The sequence below is a fragment of the Branchiostoma lanceolatum genome, chromosome 12 (genome assembly GCF_035083965.1).
Source record: "Branchiostoma lanceolatum isolate klBraLanc5 chromosome 12, klBraLanc5.hap2, whole genome shotgun sequence".
Classification (NCBI taxonomy): domain Eukaryota; kingdom Metazoa; phylum Chordata; class Leptocardii; order Amphioxiformes; family Branchiostomatidae; genus Branchiostoma; species Branchiostoma lanceolatum.
This window is the reverse complement of record NC_089733.1, coordinates 9,551,726-9,567,214: the sequence shown is the minus strand read 5'-3', so window position 1 is coordinate 9,567,214 and position 15,489 is coordinate 9,551,726. Positions and strand designations below refer to the sequence as shown.

Genomic DNA, 15,489 nt, shown 5'->3' with positions numbered 1-15,489 from the left:
CAAACTTACCACATCGTACCTGGGACTGGGAGATACATGTGCTAGTACGAGAATGAGATACTGTTAGTAAGTTGGTCAAAATACTGTCAATGCAGAAATGTTCGCGGTGGTTTGATGTTCATGGTTTTTGCGGTGAACTTTCAGCGCGAACTTAAAACCACTGCAAAACTTTTTGCCGACTTATGACTGTAGCGCTATTGTTACAACTGCAAACACTCAATTTTCCCTCTACAGTATGTCATTCACATTAAGGGGAAAGCTATAAGCAAATTATAAATAAACTAAAAGATTACAACAACATCGCTGACACCTGTGTTCCCACCAGAGATTTTGTTTCATATTGGGCTAAGGAAAAACCATGCTATGATCCAACAGTCTGTTACATAATAATTATTATAATAATTTCCATCAGTGATTCAAAAAAACTATTTTGGTCCCTAAAAGTTATTATATAATTGCACAGAATAGAAAATGTACATCTAGTTGTCATTCCAATAGCCATATATACATGTAAGGTTTCATAATAACAATTATATTACTTGTATCATGCCACACCAGTTTCATATCTTAAGTCCTCTGTGGCTCCAATATTAATTTTGTTCTCTAAAAATAACACAATCTCAATGTCACTTTTAATAGTTAAAATCACTAAATAAGAAATCATTTACAGGCGTTTGATACTGATTTGAGTACTGTAAATGCAGAAATGTCTCCATGGATTTAATTTCGTGGTTTAGGGTTTTTGATTTGGTGTTAAAAACAATAGTAGTGCTACAGTCAAACAATGGAACAGCTTTTTGCGGTGGTTATAAGTTTGTGGTAAACAGTTCATCGCGAAAACCGCACATATAAAACCACCACAAACATTTCTGCATTTACATTATCTCAGAATTTAGTGACAAGTCTTGATAAGTTTTCTAGCCTGGCATACTGATCGATCCCACATTGTGATTGACATGTGAGTCAACGTGTTGTCATGACGATGTAAGCCAGGGTACGACTCCCACCCCCACCCCTCCCTCGTGCGCACACATCGGCGCGACGTAAGTCCACGTGTTCGTCTCCGGAGTGTACACCTCAACCGTGTTTAAGTTTGTTTTCCCGTCGTATCCTCCGATGGCATACAGACGGCCACAGGTCGACACCACGGCCACGCGGCTGCGCCGGTTGTTCATCGGTGCGACAAACGTCCACAGGTTGGTGGCTGGATCGTACATCTCAACAGAATCCAGAAAACCTACAGAAAAACATGGATCAGGTACATTTGTTGATACACATTTCTTAATAACATATGGTAAATTTGATGCCTTCTGTAAATAAAAGATACCTAATACACATCTGCTTGCTCAGAAGATTTGTTTTGTTGACCAAAAATAGACCCAATTTACACTTGTCCTTTTAACTGTAGTACTACACATGGTAGTCTACTACAGTAGTAGACTACAGCTTTTTTCTGGGTGTAAAAAAGAAAACTACTGTAGTCTACTACAGAAGTCTACTACACCCTTGGGGGTAGTAGTACTACACTTCGGCAAAGGTTCTGCGAGACTTCGAACCGGGTGTAAAGCGAAACTGTAGTACAGAGGTAGTAGACTACAGTTCAAAGGTAACAGCCATATTCGATCTGATGTAAGTCGAACTAAACGCGTGTTCCATTTCAGGTCATCTGCGGTCATTCTCTAGTTTTCTCAGTAAAACCGAGCTGTCAGACCCCTTTCTTGGTATTTCGCATCAGATAAAACCCCTACCTTTTCAAAAATAAAAAATATGCTGAAATTCCCTCCCGCGATTTTTCAAAGGTCACTACAGTTTCGCGACAATCAGGAACAGTGGGGTGTCCTGCTAGGATTCCTGTCGTTGAGTGTAAAGTGGACGCGAATCTGAAGTCTACTACTGTAACAGTAGTAGACTACCATGTGTAGTACTACAGTTTCATTGAACAAGTGTAAATTGGGCCATAGAAATACACCACTACAATGAATTTCAGTAAATTTCCCACCTAGTAATTAAATCATATTTAGTGTGTCTATGATTTTTCTTTAAATTTGTATCCTGGTTTGTTATGATTTTGTAAAGGGCTCCTTTTATTGAAATCAGTTATTGTAAATAAAGGGACTACCCTAAAGTTCTTTTATTAGATTTTTAGATGTAGCAATTGTTCATCTGCGCTGCCATGTATTTGTAAGTTGCCATACATTGTACCTGTTACAATTGTCACTCAATAAAGTTCTTAAATTCAGAAATAACAAAATTTGTTCTCTCTCTAAGAAAACATTTTAGAGCCATACCTGATCCGTCATATCCGCCACAGGCGTACAGTTTCCCATCCAGTCCCGCCACGCCGAGTCGGCAGCGTTTGGTCAGCATCGGTGAGATCAGACTCCACTGGTACGTGTGAGGGTTATACACCTCAACCTAGTCAACAAACAAGTAAAAAAATAGCATACTGAAAACATTCTTGGCAGAAGAATACAGTAATTTTCTTTTTTATAACTGCGAAAGTCTCTCACCTGCTTGCTTGTTGATGCAAGCAGGTGAGAGACATTCCTGATTGTTTTATTTTTCTCTACAAGAAGTACTCACCAGTGGACTACATGTAACCCTATATATATATATATATAGCATCTGCACAACTGTGTGGCCCAAGGGCTATAGACACAGATAGACACTTCCCTATACACTAAATATACTACAGGCGTGGGTAGGACTTTAAATCTATACGACCAGGAACATACTACAAGAAGATATTTTTCGCTACTTGCACTGTAGAACACTATGAAAAAAGGATTATCTATACAACATGCTTTAGACTGTTGCACACTTTGAAAAAGATTTTCTATACAACATATTTTAGATATATAACTTGCTGTGTTGCACGACCATCATACTTACGGAGTGGAATATCTGCAGCCCATCGTGACCCCCCAGAGCGTACAGCTGACCTTCAAACGCAGCGATTCCCGCAGCGCTGCGAGACCTGACCATCTGGGTCACCAGGTTCCATCTGCAGGAGGGGAACAATCAACAATAATAAACATTCTCATATAGCCTGATGGTGTTGACAAATGAGAAGGTTCTGTTTTGCAATAACCACTGGTCATTATTACTCCATATAATCACTACTTCTTGCAAGGTTTCCATTGGACCACTCTTTGTAATGTTACCATACTCGCTCACTCGGTAGTTTTAAGTAGTATTCAATTGTTATAGGAACCAACCATGCCTAATATGACACCGTATACATCTCAGGACAAATCACTTAAAATCCTACAATAATCATAGTACACAGTGTCATAGACAGCAAAGTTCAAAATGTGGTTTGAATCTTGTTAAAGAAGTTAACTTACTTTCTGGTATCGGGGTCGTAACACTCCACACTACTGAGAGAAGATATCCCATCATACCCTCCACAGACGAACAGTTTTCCTACTAAAGCCGCTGCTCCCAAAGCACTGTGGGGAGAAAAATCAGTCAAATGCATGTTTGAAAGAAAATTTTCAAAACCGTCTCGCACAGCTATGTTTTGTTTGGGACAACATCATCTTTATTGCAGAAGTGTATACACAAGACACACTTTTAAAATCAGCCATGTACAAGATTAATGAATTAAAAACCTAGGTCGACCCCTTTGTCAGATCAGTAAAATCTGGAGGGCGCAGGGTAAAAGTTACGTGCATCCGACATCCGATACGTATATACATACTGTATTGCACAAGTTTAAAGATATTTGCTGTATTGCACTGTTGTTGATACATAATAAAAAAAATGTAAGTAGATCTCATCGGCTGGAAAACAGCCCAGACGGTGATTCCCACACAGGGGTGTTCCTTGCACAATATTGCTGACCAGAGGGTCTCAGTTTATAGACAGAGCTTGTCTTGTGTTTGAGCAATCAAGACATGCCTTATGTGAAATCTATAATTTTCTATTAAGCTGCTCATTCAAACATTCATAATCTGATGTATAATGAGACTAGAAAGGTAACATTTGCAAGCAAATACATAATGTTTACCTTCGCATGGTCTAGCCTGACAAATATTGCTTTGTTTATTCTTACTCAAACACATTCATTATGGTGACCAGCCCCTCCAGCTCTGTCCTGCCACTTGCTACATAATGTAATCAAACCTCAAAGGGTGTCTGCTACTTAAACAGTAACCATGGTGACAGCCATCTGGTCAGCAATATTCACCTTATTTGTTTGGAATGGAAGAAGAAGAAACGGAGCAAAAACAATATGTTTCCCTTCCATGAAGATAAACATAATAAAAACTTTCATAAACACTATTATATATTAGAATTTTTCAATACCTTCTCTTGCTATTCATGCTTGTTGTTAAACTCCACTTTCCTGTTGCTGCGTCAAATTCCTCCACAGTACTGAGACGCACTTCGCCGTCGTATCCACCAATCGCGTAGAGCTTTCCCCCCAGCACGGCCACACCCACTCTGCTGCGGAGCGATGCCATTGGTGGAGCCAGGTCCCACTGCTGCAGTATCGGGTCAAACACCTCTACGGTACTCAACGACTCTCCTGTGGGATAAGATAGTGGGGACAATAAGACGATCAGAGAGATGGCAGACTTCACCCCACATACCCATAATGTTTTGTGACACAGACAAAAAAATGAGGATTAGAGCAATGCTGTATTTTGTATATGGGAATCTCAGCAATACAGACACACATACACAGACGCACAAAGACACTCACTGACATATACACTCAGACAAGGTGTGAAAAATACTTCACTTTCCTGTACGCAACCTCCCATTATAGCATTTTGGTAGACATTCTGTTACCTACCTCAGCACACGCTTCCTCAGGACCAATACCCTTCATCTTCTTCCCTTACTAAATTACCCACAAACACTTAATGTAGAAATGCTTGCAGGGATTTAATTTCGCGGTAGAGAGAAAATGGAGTGTTCACAGTGGTTTTGAGTTCACGTTTAAAACAATAGTAGTGCTACTGACACAATGTAGCGGCTTTTCACTGTGGTTCGCAATAAGGAGTTCGCCACAAAAATCACGAACATAAAACCACCGCAAACATTTCTGCATTAATTTTACAGTAGTGAGTGAGAGTGAGTGAGTGAGTGAGTGAGTGAGTGAGTGAGTGAGTGAGAGAGTGAGTGAGTCACAGAGTGAGTGAGTGAGTGGGTGAGTGAGTGAGTGAGTGAGTGAGTGAGTGAGTGAGTGCGTGAGTGAGTGAGTGAGTGCGTGAGTGAGTGAGTGAGTGAGTGAGTGAGTGAGTGAGTGAGTGAGTGAGTGAGTGAGTGAGTGAGTGAGTGACAGTCCTGACCTGCTTGTGTTAGCCCTCCCACGGCGTAGATGCGTCCCGGAATGTCGGTACAGCAGCGCGGGCGGAGTCGGCTGCTGAGCTGGGACCGGCGCTGAGGCATGAGGTAATAATCCTTGGCTTCATCCACAAGATCCCTGAAGAAAGTAGGTGTAAAAACATGCTTTCAGTTTAACTAGAGATTGTTTTAACCTTATAGCTAATACACATTTAGTGACTAAAAGCATAAGATGGAGGATAAACACTCTCTTGCCAACGTCACACTGATCGCCAGAAGGTTGTCAAATTTCAACATTGCCAAAGGTGAGTGCCTGAAAACCTATAATTAAGTTACAAATGGCCATACTAGGCTAGCTTATCTACTATGTATGTTTAACTCACGTTTTTTTGTTAATACTTTTCTGAATACACGTTTGTTAAGCCATGCGATTCACAACCTGTACCTAGCTCTTCTTTGAGGCATGAAGGTATACAATACTAGTAATGGTCTTTCATTTATTGATTAAACGGGGCTCAGTGACCTACAAATTGTGCCTTGGTAGAGAGGAAACAGGTGCCAAAAATGTACCAGGAGGAAATCGTGCATACTAGTACCAAAATTTACCTTTGACCTCATAGACTTGTAGAACAAGCTTTTTTCCTTCTGTGTGATGCCAGATTTAGAAAAAATTTTATTTACCTTGGCAACTGACCAACCCATTTTCTATATCCTCAGTACCCAACCATATGCATCTATCCATCAGTATCAGACTGGCTGTAGACAGAACGTACTTGACTTCTCTAACTGCCTCATGCATCACACAACGTGGGAGTCTCTAAGTCTAAGCCCTGATTTACACTCAATTCTTCAGAGTTGACTTGGGGCTGTGTGAGAGGATCTTTAGGCTCCTCAAGTGTACTTTTTTAACTAGAAAATGCAATTTGAGTGGCCTGGGTTTCTCCTTGCACAGTCCTGAGTCGACTCCAAGTTTACTAAATACACATGTGTAAACAGGGCCTATCTAAGTCCAAGTATCCTTTCAACTTCCTACCTGCACTGGTGTGAGCTGCGTACCAGCTCCTCCGTCATGACACGTTCGATGATGAACTGTGGCTTGAGCAGAGGGAGGCGGACTTTGGACATGAGGTCCACCAGGTCCTCTTTTCTTCTCTCCTCGTCGTGTCGTATCCACTGAATGGCTGCTTCGTACACCTGTGGAAAACATGTTTTTTCTTACATTTATTTCCATGTATGGCACAGCATGTGAGGTCTAGCATAGTAAGTACAACTGTAGCTGACAATGAAGGACATGAGTTGAAATCTCAGCTGCTCATTCAACTTACATCCTACTTGAGACAGTATGATAATCCTTGGTGCACTTTTCTTATGATAAGAGATGAGAAGAATTTCCACATTGTCAGTCCTGGACCAGTGGAATATTAGCTTTTCAAGTAAGCTAATTAAAATTGGTTTAAAATACATTTCCATTTTCCATATGAAATGCATGGATCTAACTGAATTTGCTGGAAACCATATGATCCCAACAATTTTTTCTTAAAATTCAAGATGACAATACATGTTGATGGCTTTAAGTCATACCTAGTGGGTTTTTTGTAAAAAGCAGTTCCATTGTGTGACTGTAGCGCTACTATGGTTTCAAATGCAAACTCGAAACCACCGCAAACACTCCATTTTCTCCCTACCACGAAATTAAATCCCTGCTAAAATTTCCGTATTTACAGTATAAGTAACTGACAAAACTCACTTCCTCCTCATGTTTAACATTAAGTTCATCCCTGGCCAGTAACTGCAGCACTTCTGCCTTCTGAAGAGAGAGGAACTCCTCGGACTTGTACACCTCAATGAAGTTCTGCTGGATGTACCTGTTGGCTGCCTCTGCTAGATTGTGACACATGTAGGTCTCAGCAAACCTCTTCACACCCAAACAATTGTTTGGATGCAACCTGTTAGATCAATAAAGAAAAACTTGTTTCTGTTTTCTTATACCAACATGCTTTTGAGTGAGGCCCTGCAAACAATCATATACAACCAATACAGCTAATTTAGGCGTAGACAATCAAGTTAACATTTTGGGAGCCTTGTATGCCTATTGTATACAATACCTCAAGAAACCTAACAAATATTCGAATAGTCTGATTATAATGTTTTCTTCACATTCAATTGAACTGCCGCATGTTTTTCTGACACTATGATCGTGTCTTATTCCAATACAGTAGTTGTAATAGAAGTTCCATGGGATGGAGGGGGGGAGTCAATACATTCTTTGTGAGATAGAAAGAAAAAGTGATAAGAAGGAGGGTAAAGGATATGTAAAAAGGTAGAGAGGCCCAAAACACTGTAGTAACTGACCTATCATCTGAATATTTTACATGTTTTATCAGTGACACAAAGCCCCCTACCTATCCTCCAGGAAACTGCAGCAGGCCTCCTTGACAGGATGAAGCTGTAGGAAGCTGGCGGCCACCAGGAGAGACTGGACATTTGTGACGTCCATCTGCACCTGGCCGCAGTACGCATAGTTTACCATCGCTTCCAGGGCACTGGAAGAAAAACTTCTGATTACTAAACATAGTTTCCACTGTTCCCCCAAGCTTAAATCCCCAATATAAAATTACTGAAAAGGTAAAGGTAGTCCCATAGCCTTTTTGAGGCCATAGGAGCAGTGGGTTGTTATCCAGTGTCTAAGGCATTTAGGTATTGGAAGGTGGAGCAAAAACCCTCTCCTTCCACCGCCTTTTACCTCCCCAACCTAAGTCAGATACCCATTTTTACATCTGATGAGTGAAGTGAGGAAAGTTGGGTCAAGTGTGTTTCCCAAGGGCACAGCATCAGCTGCATGTAAGAGGATTCGAACCCAGGACCTCTGGGTTCTTGGTCAAAAACCCTAACCGTTACGCCAACACAAGGCCACAAAAATATGTAAAAAAAATCACCCGACAACTTTTACATATAAGAAACTTGGTATTTCATTTTCCATCGCCTTCAAAGAAAGGTGTGTGACAATAGTGTGACTTTACCTGGGTTCAATTCCTTGAATGCTGATTTCGTCTTGTTTACACTCTACCATGTCGTGTGTAAACATGGCCTGGAAGTACGGTATGGTGGCGGCCAGGACGATTCGATGTGCCGTAAACTTGTGATCGCCAACCTGTCAAAGATGAATGCCATCAGATTAAATATACCTCAAATGATATTTCATTTCCATCACAGCAGAAAGTTTTCATTCAGAAGTTTGTCAGAGTAATTAAGGCCTTTGTTTCTCACTTGACTTGCATGTAGCCTACTTTGCAGGCCTTCTGAGCAGCACTGATGTTGAATTTTTTTTTGGGGGGGGGGGGAGGGGGGGGAGCGCTGATTCCTGATTTACAACTTATCGAGACAATGATTCCCAGCAGAGGAACCTGGCCCCAATAAGTTGAAAATTGTGAATCAGCGCTCCCAAAAAATTATCAACACCGGCGCTTCCCAGAAGGCCTGAAAACTTGCATGCAACTTGAGTGGGCTGCATTAGCTTAAGCTACTGTAATTTTACTTTTGCGGTTTTATTTCACAGGAGGACTAGGAGGAAAAAGGTCAGGATTTTGTAGTGCTTTAAATTCAATTTGGTGGTTGAAACACACACAAAAAACGGCAGATTTGGCTGCGGGATCCCAGCTATATCTGATGACCCAAACTGACATGACATGAGCCATACTTGAACACAAAACATATCAAGAGTCGGCAGAGGTTGGATTGGACATGAGGGTTGGGTCAAACAAACCTGGATTGGGTGGGGTTGGGTCTGTTGAAGCAAAGCAACTGGATACCAGGTTGGGCAAAAGCTGATTTAGACCTCTTCCACCTTTTTTTTAATAGCCCATTTCTTTTGCACTGTCAGGGAAGTCCGTCGAAAAGGTAACAATCTTTCACTCTAATACAGCTTCTCACGTGGCGGACATGATAGAATAAAAACGTCAGGCCAATGAGGCAAAGAAGCAAAAATACAGATTTAGTTTTCCTCCTAAACCACATTAAGTTTTAAAATATGATATCCAAGTATCCATGTAATGCACAAAAAAAGATGCAGCCATTTAGAGCTTTGTTGAACGATCCCATAGTCCCCGTCCTCCTTCCTCAAAACGTAGAAATGCAAAATAAAAACATAGAAATGCAAATATTTGACGGTCATGCAGCCACTTCCCCATTGGTCGATTCTCTAATTATCAGGTAATCATAATATTTGGCTAAACTGATAATTGTGATTGACAGTTAGGATCGGTCTAATGTTTGCCACAAGGGCCACGTTATCATTCTATCATGTCCGCCGCGTGAGAAAGGTCTACACCTGCTTGGAGATTAGTGTAGCTTTCTGTAAACAAACCAGCTGAAAGCTACGCGTCAGTGACAACAAGAAAATGCTTCACACGGCTACGCCCAACTTTGCTAACTATCGACTAAACACACTTGTCAACCTCGTTCCAAGAAAATGGACAGACTTTTAAGGTTACGTCGCACAGCTTGCCCTGTCGCCTGATGTCCTGCATGAGAGAGTAACCCTGAGAAGAGAAGTCAGAAGCTCGGAACATCACGACGTCGTCCGCAAGGTCCGCCATGTTGGATGACCTCGAGGTCACCGCGCGGTGTATGCTGGGAGCGTAACAGGTGGTTTTGTTTCAATGTTTGGCCCCAAAAAACTTTACTTTCTGACGATTTTGAATTATGTTTTTTGAGCGGACGCACACCAGAAATTGATTCCCTTATGAAATATCCGTGCATGTATGATAAATCTACATCAATAAGCGCTAATAAAAGAGAGAAAACACTGTAACGTTACATCTATAGGCCTGTACAAATCATATTTCAAGATTCTACACAAGTTTTAGTATAGTCCATGCTGAATGACTAAACAAATAACACGGTAACAGTAACTCAGCTTGCCATATAAGGACGACATGCTGATACATTCCCTTGGAAGGTACGTAAACATTCTTGCCCGAGCAGACTTATTTACTTCAGTATCACCCACACACTGAAGAAAAAGAAACAATACACTTTTTAAAAAAAGTTCTCAACTCATTGTTAACAAGGAGACACAAGAACAGTCTTCAGGCGGCTGTCACGTGATCAGTTCTTGTGACGTCACCAGACAATTATCTACCTTTTCCACACTCCTTTATCGGCAGTTCTGACGAGAGGCAGCTTCTTTGCAGTCATCTGAAAGTAAGGCATTCATTCTCTTATAACAACTAATTTTGTATAGTTATGAGTTTAAGCGGCACAAAAAAAATGTAAATGTTGAAATCTGGTAGTTATGTGTATGCTGCGCGCGTGTGTTCTATCTCCATTGCGTAAGAGGTGAAACAACATCGATGTACATAGAGTTGGTAAAACGGGGCCGAGGGAAACTCGTTGGTTTGAGCCAAAGTAAATATTCCCATGTATTTCCATGTACATGTTTGTCTGCAATTAGCCTTCGGGCATGAACTTGCAATAAAGTTATTAATATTATTGGTCCTGCAAGATCAAGACCACCATGTCAGAAAAACGCACCGTATAATGTTTTTTTACATGTTGCCTAATTCTTCATATTATGAAAATGTAGAATTGCTGTGCATAGTAAAAACAAAACGACTGGAAAGATCGCATTGAGGCCTCAGGGACAATGGCTTTTTGCGGCACGGTATTGGAAGGCGTGCCGTAGACACTATTTTCCCTCCTTCCACTACATTTTAACTCCCCAGGCTAAGTCGGGTACTGAATTTACCCTTTTGACGGCGTCAAAGCCAACCCGCCATGTCATGAGCTTAGTCTGTACGTGTCATGAGTTATGTTAATGTATCCACGTAGAATGAATTACAAGTGGTGTTCAATGTCATTTACGCTATAACGTTGGGTAACATAAATTCGGGATTTTTCCGATAATGGTTGACTGAAATCAATCTAGCAGAACAATAAACCATCCTTTTTTTCTATTATTCTGTCAGTATCATGTACTATCTTTGCACTAATCATATATATGGTAGATTTTGTCTCTAGTCGTGCTGAAACCATAATATTTCAACTTGAAACTACCGTCCGCCGCACGCACGATGACGGTGCTGTCGGACAGGGGTGTACATTAATTCGGGAGAGAAGATTCGTCTTGAATATCTTACCGCTAATTACATTTTATACAACAGCTATTCGTTCCATCCTTGGCTTGAGGAGAGTGCTATGGATATAGACGTGTCCAAGTAAAAAAATACACGAAAAAACGGCCGTACCGCACACATCAGGACTACGGGAACAACCCGTGTGTTGAGTCGGTAGCTATAGAACGTCAAAGTCGACATCCACCGTCATGGCAACGTGTACATTATAAATGGAAAGTTAGCCGGATGCCGTAGCATTCAATGATAATACTACTATGTCCATGTATTCCTTGTTGTGTTAGGAGCAAACTTTGAGGAAAATATCGTCCTCAGTCCACAATCACACGCAACATTTAGACAAAAAAGTGTTCCTCACAAACCTTTGTCGTCTGCTTGACAACAGGATTCTGGGTAATGATATGGCGGCGGGAAAATACACGTGCCGTAGGTTGTAGCAACAAAGAGGGGTTTTGATGATTGATCACACTTAGAGTCCAATTGCAGGTCAGCAATTTTAAGAAAATAAGTTGTCTTGTAAATGATTGTGTTGAGCAGGAAGTGGATGTGACATTTGTCTTGTAAACCAGCCGACAACGATGTAGTGTGATTCTCCCACAAAGCCATCAGACTGGTCCAATAAGGGACGGAGAGTTTTTGTCCTCGTCGCCTTATAATGCATGCTTATCGAAGCTTTTCAGCCAGTGTTCTGAATACGTTAGTCTGTCAAGTTTGCATTTCTAGCGGTATTACTGATGTTGCATCTAGCACATATCCCTAAATACCCCGTTTTCGAAAAATCCCGAATTTAAGTACCCCACGAATTTATGTTACCCAACGTTATCAATTTTCGAGTAAATGTGAAAAAATATGATTTTAACTGCTCAAAGCAGAAGATAAGGGTTTTGCCTTGATGGAAATTGTAGGCATATATTCATATCTAGCTGTAAAAGATGTAGCATTGTAGCGTTGTATGCATATACACACGCAGTGGCTATAGCCTGAAGAATATTTTCTACCACTGCACGAAATGACCACGTATCCTGACGGATCCGACGTATCCGGAATCGGGCCTCATGGCGTTTCCGAGCGAATCCGGAAAAATCCCAGTTCACTGCTCGGATACTGAGGTGCCCGCAGATCCGACCAATTCCGACGCCGTATTCTTCTGGATCCGTGATGCGCCTCGCATACCCGAAAATATTTGTGCGGATCCCTCGTTTTTTTAATATTTGGAATGTTCGGATTGTTTGTATGTCGGTAGTTGTTTCGGATCCTGACGAATAAATACACACGGCAAGGCATGATCTCATTTCCTGACGAATCCAGCAGATCCGGAATTATGCATTATAGCAGACACGGAACGTTTCCGATCGAATCCGATGCACCTCAGATCCGACAATTCCGGCGCCTTATACGTCTGGATCCTTCCTACGTTTCGGGTACAGATACGGAACGTTTCCGAGCAAATTCAGACAAATACCAGGTACAGCTCAGATCCGGCAATTCCGACGCCGTATACGTCTGGATCCGTGATGCGCCTCGGATACCTGAGGATATTTGCGCGGATCCTTCGTTTTCAGATATTTGTCAATATGGCAGAGATAATCGGATTGTTTGTTTGTCGGTAGTTGCTTCGGATCCTAACCAACAAATACACACTGCACGGCATGATCTCAGATCCTGAAAAATCCAGCGGATCCGCAATCGTGCATCATAGCAGATACGGAACGTTTCCGATTGGATCCGATGCACCTCAGATCCAACAATTCCGACATATCCTGACGTTTCCGGAATACGGATTCGTGTCCAATCTCCCACAAGGCACTGCGTGTCATGACGTCAGGCGCGAGAAACGGTTTTGTCGGTGAACAGCACGGAGACAAGAACGGCGTTTCATCACTCTCTGTGCTTAACATGGCATCGTCAGAGTCTACCACGGTCGACCAGTGATTTTTAGTGACTTGAGAGTCGAAGGGGATTCGGTGTAAACTCAAACGCGCGGCATTGCGAAGTAGTCTTCTTCGTGCATGCAATATTCGTCGCCCCCCTCCCCCTTGTAAAGTTGGTAGGGAGTCGATTCATCATTTAGAGGGACTGCCCTTTGGTAAGTACAAATTGGAAAATTCCTGTTTCTACCTAGTTTGAACGTCAGTTATCCTCCTATTGTGGCTTGACATATCATCGCATTTGCATGACATTAAGAATTGTCCAGTCGACCTGCACTTCTACACCGTTAGGATCTAGGAAATTTATAGCTTTCAATTTGTTCGTTCTTGCCAATGGTCAACAGACATTTGTGTCTGGTTAACGTTTCAGATACAACATAGCAAGCGGTTGAGGGAAAGATAATTAAAGATATCCTGTAACGGAAGAGAATGTCATAAGTATTTGTCCCACAAAGGTCCCACAGTTTGTGGATAGTGAGCTGGAACTTATGTGGAGGTAGTAGTGTGTTTCAGTGATTATTGCATTAAGTTGTAGCTGTACATGTTTGATCAATATCATATTCAAGTTATGAATGTAAGTTTTACGTATTCAATTAAACGATGGCAGAATCATTTTTTTACAAATGTGATTATGTGATATGTTTAATATTTGTCATTGATTCCCTTTATATATACATCCTATACAGCATCGGCAGATACTTCCTTCACAAATGCAGCACATGATGTGAGGACCTTAGCTTGGCTTGGAACAAAGCAATCAGCTGCCAGATGCTCAGAGTACCTCAGGCTCCTTCGGTAAGGCTTAAGTCCATCATCGGTACACTTCAATGTTAGCTGAGACAGGCATGATGGATACCCATTGTCCCTTGTTTTTTGTTAGCTGATGTGATGAAACGAAGCCCATCACAGCAAGGAGGTTATATAGTCTATATGACCTCCTTGATCACAGTTATGTCAAAATCATGTGACATGTTACTTAAACACTAAGTATGTGAATTGATATTTATTCATCATTTGGTTTTATCATATAGGAACTGGTTCATCACAAGATGAACTCCAAGCTGAGTCCAACATGCTAGATACAGAAGAAATCAGCCTTGCCTGTACCTTACCAAGAGTGCATGGAAGAAGTGAACTCAGATGTAGTCATAGAATGGGGAGAGGACGATTATACACATGCAGTTCCACGGCATATACTACTTACGTGTAAAATGTGGCGTGTCATCATGGGAGTTTTTCAGACAGTATAATGTTACTTTGAAGTTTCTATTTTCAACCTCTGTATTTGAAATTATTTGTATCTGATATCTTTTAGACGAAGAACTGGCCACAAATAAGGCTTTCATTACTTTAGTAGAATATGTAGAACATGTAGAAATTTTTGATCCAAGTGCACTATACGGCAGTAAATATTACCACCATGATGTGATGGTTGTTAATTGTAATACATTTTATAACAATTGTGCTTACACAACCCCAATTTACCGACATTAACCTGCATATGCAGAGGTGCTTTGAGTATGTGGATGTCCCTCGGCCTGTCTTAAACGAAATGGATTATTTAGCCACATAGAACTTCCGTATTGTATTTGATAGTTTTTGAACTTAGAAATGCATATATGTTGAAATATGAAATGATGTTGCATTCAGGCTTTCCCAAAACTTCCTGTCATTGAATAATAATGTTTTTGGTATCGTTAAATTAAGAATGCACGCGTATTTATGAATAATCAACCATTCTATCAAACTTTGTGTGTTTGATTTGTACATATTCGTGGCAAATACAAACATATTCAGAGTCACAATATGTCAAAGATTGTAGAAAGTCTGTATGTTGGATCAGTCTGTATCCGTGGCAAATACATACTGTACGTATCTGTCAGGATCTTGGGCAATTTCGTGCAATGTACGGCTCCATATCCGTCGAAAATTCCTATTTTTGTATTCCTCCGGATCTGAGGTTCCGGATCACAGTCCGCTTGTATCCGTCAGTATCCGCAATTTTCTTTTTAAAAAATACAGAAAACTTCCTGTACGTATCCGTCAGGATCTCTGGCATTTCCGTACATTGTACGGCTCCGTATCCGTCGAAAATACCTCATTTTCGGATTCCTCCGGAAATATTCCCGATC

At 41.1% G+C, this 15,489-nt stretch overlaps 1 protein-coding gene and 1 long non-coding RNA gene across 2 annotated transcripts; one reads left to right on the top strand and one right to left on the bottom strand.

Moving 5' to 3' along the window:
• Window positions 1-343: 343 nt before the first annotated feature.
• On the bottom strand, window positions 344-9,927 carry LOC136446124 (kelch-like protein 18). The gene is made up of 11 exons (XM_066444415.1): window positions 9,777-9,927; window positions 8,319-8,449; window positions 7,701-7,841; window positions 7,046-7,244; window positions 6,332-6,492; window positions 5,304-5,437; window positions 4,312-4,534; window positions 3,348-3,452; window positions 2,893-3,004; window positions 2,289-2,415; window positions 344-1,237 (listed from the first exon to the last, which is right to left on the bottom strand). Exons 1-11 carry the CDS (start codon window positions 9,891-9,893, stop codon window positions 975-977), a joined length of 1,713 nt encoding a protein of 570 aa, XP_066300512.1. The 5' UTR covers window positions 9,894-9,927; the 3' UTR covers window positions 344-974.
• Window positions 9,928-12,448: 2,521 nt separating this feature from the next.
• On the top strand, window positions 12,449-15,239 carry LOC136446233 (uncharacterized). The gene is made up of 3 exons (XR_010757532.1): window positions 12,449-13,515; window positions 14,044-14,152; window positions 14,389-15,239. It is a non-coding gene; the product is annotated as an uncharacterized lncRNA (long non-coding RNA).
• The last annotated feature ends 250 nt before the right edge of the window (window positions 15,240-15,489 follow it).